General features: G+C 35.2%; 1 protein-coding gene across 1 annotated transcript in view; it reads left to right on the plus strand.

The window, feature by feature from the left end:
- The window catches only part of LOC140343338 (ficolin-2-like), a 58735-nt gene that overhangs the window by 51829 nt on the left and 5303 nt on the right, over positions 1-1603 (plus strand). The window contains exon 6 of the mRNA XM_072429989.1: positions 625-759. Within this exon, the coding sequence (XP_072286090.1) occupies positions 625-759 (135 nt within the window). The remainder of the gene's footprint in view (positions 1-624; positions 760-1603) is intronic.

Consider the following 1603-nt stretch of genomic DNA (forward strand, 5'->3'; position numbering starts at 1 on the left):
TAATTTAATTCTTATATACTATTATAATATACTGTAAAATAAATGTTCATGAAAGACAATGTACTGCTTTTACACACATAAATCCACTTTATTGCATTCAATACAGTTATTTTGTATTGAATGCAATACAAATGGAGTTGAATGTCCCGCCCAGCCCAAACAGAACGTCTGTACGTACCGACGTCACCGGGAACTCCCCGGTGACTCATCGGGTGCAGAGAACGCTGGCCAGAGGAAGAGAGAAGACGGGAAGGACGCTGGCGGATCAGGTAAGACTTAATTTACTAACATTTCCCATAGGTTTAGCTACTACCGCTTTTAGCTTCTTTTTTCCACCCTGAGTCAAACTTGGGGTTACTGCCCAGGAGGTTAATCATCTCTACGCTCCCCCACCTGGCCAAGAAGCCCATTGTCATTCAGCCTGGTACTTCAGCACCACCATTTGGCCAGAAAGAAAACTGCCTGCTCAGACAGAGAAGTATTCTGCCTATTTTCTGTATCTTGGACAAATATACCTATTGTCCTGGATACAATCATGTGTTTTTGTTGGCCAGCTGTTATTTATATATATATATATATATATATATATATATTTATTAAGAACTGTCTGTCTTTCCTCCACAGGTAAATGGGAGCTACGTGTTGACCTTCATGATTTTGAGATGGAAAAATGCTTTGCAAAATATTCCTCATTCAAGATTTTGGGTGAATGTGAGAAGTACAAGTTATGGCTTGGCTCTTTTATTGGAGGAAATGCAGGTAAGATTGGAGGTGATAGATGCCAACAATCACAGATCTTTTCCATGCTTTATGAGACTCAATTGGGGAGCAGTTTTATTTAGGAAAGGGTTAAGTGATACTGTGTATTGGGGGGATTTGTGTTTGTCCTGTTGATATTTTAAAAAGCCTTTTGTTAATCTCTCCTTCTCAAAACACAGAAGTGGTCTACCAACATTCATACATTCTAATTCACAGACCCAAAACAAAAGCTTTGACTTCATTCTGATTTACTTACTACCTATCTTTCTAAGTCAGGGAAGTCGTTTTTAGGAGAATGTCAGAAATGGAAGTCATAAGTTTTAAAATTTTTAATAGCACATGCAAGGGTTAAAGTCATTGTCAGTTTTTTTTATTGCCTTTTTGTCCTTATGGGCAACAAAAAACTCTCCAGTGTTAACACAGATAAAAACAAAAGAACATATAACATGTTCTATTTCTTGTACAGGAATCACAGAACCAGTAAAATTGGCAAATGTCCCCAAAGGACAACTAAAAAAGTTCAAAAAAGAGTCAAAATCCAGAATCTGTTGGCTTTGTTTAACCAAAACTAGGCAATCCAGAACTCTATATACCATCCCTTGTAGTGCTTCTTACCCATTACAGCAAATATATATTTTTTTTATTCTAATAAATTTTATATTTTTAAATTTTAAATATTTTTTTGTTCTATTAACCCCCTAGCATTCTAATTCTGTCATTTTTTGATGCAAAAAGTGATCCTATTTTTTTGCGTAGAAATTTTTGTTTATATTGTGGGCCTGTAATTTTTAGGATTAACTCCCGGGTATAATTATTATATTTATTTATTATATTAGAATCATAA

Source organism: Pyxicephalus adspersus, chromosome Z, assembly GCF_032062135.1.
Source record: "Pyxicephalus adspersus chromosome Z, UCB_Pads_2.0, whole genome shotgun sequence".
Lineage (NCBI taxonomy): Eukaryota > Metazoa > Chordata > Amphibia > Anura > Pyxicephalidae > Pyxicephalus > Pyxicephalus adspersus.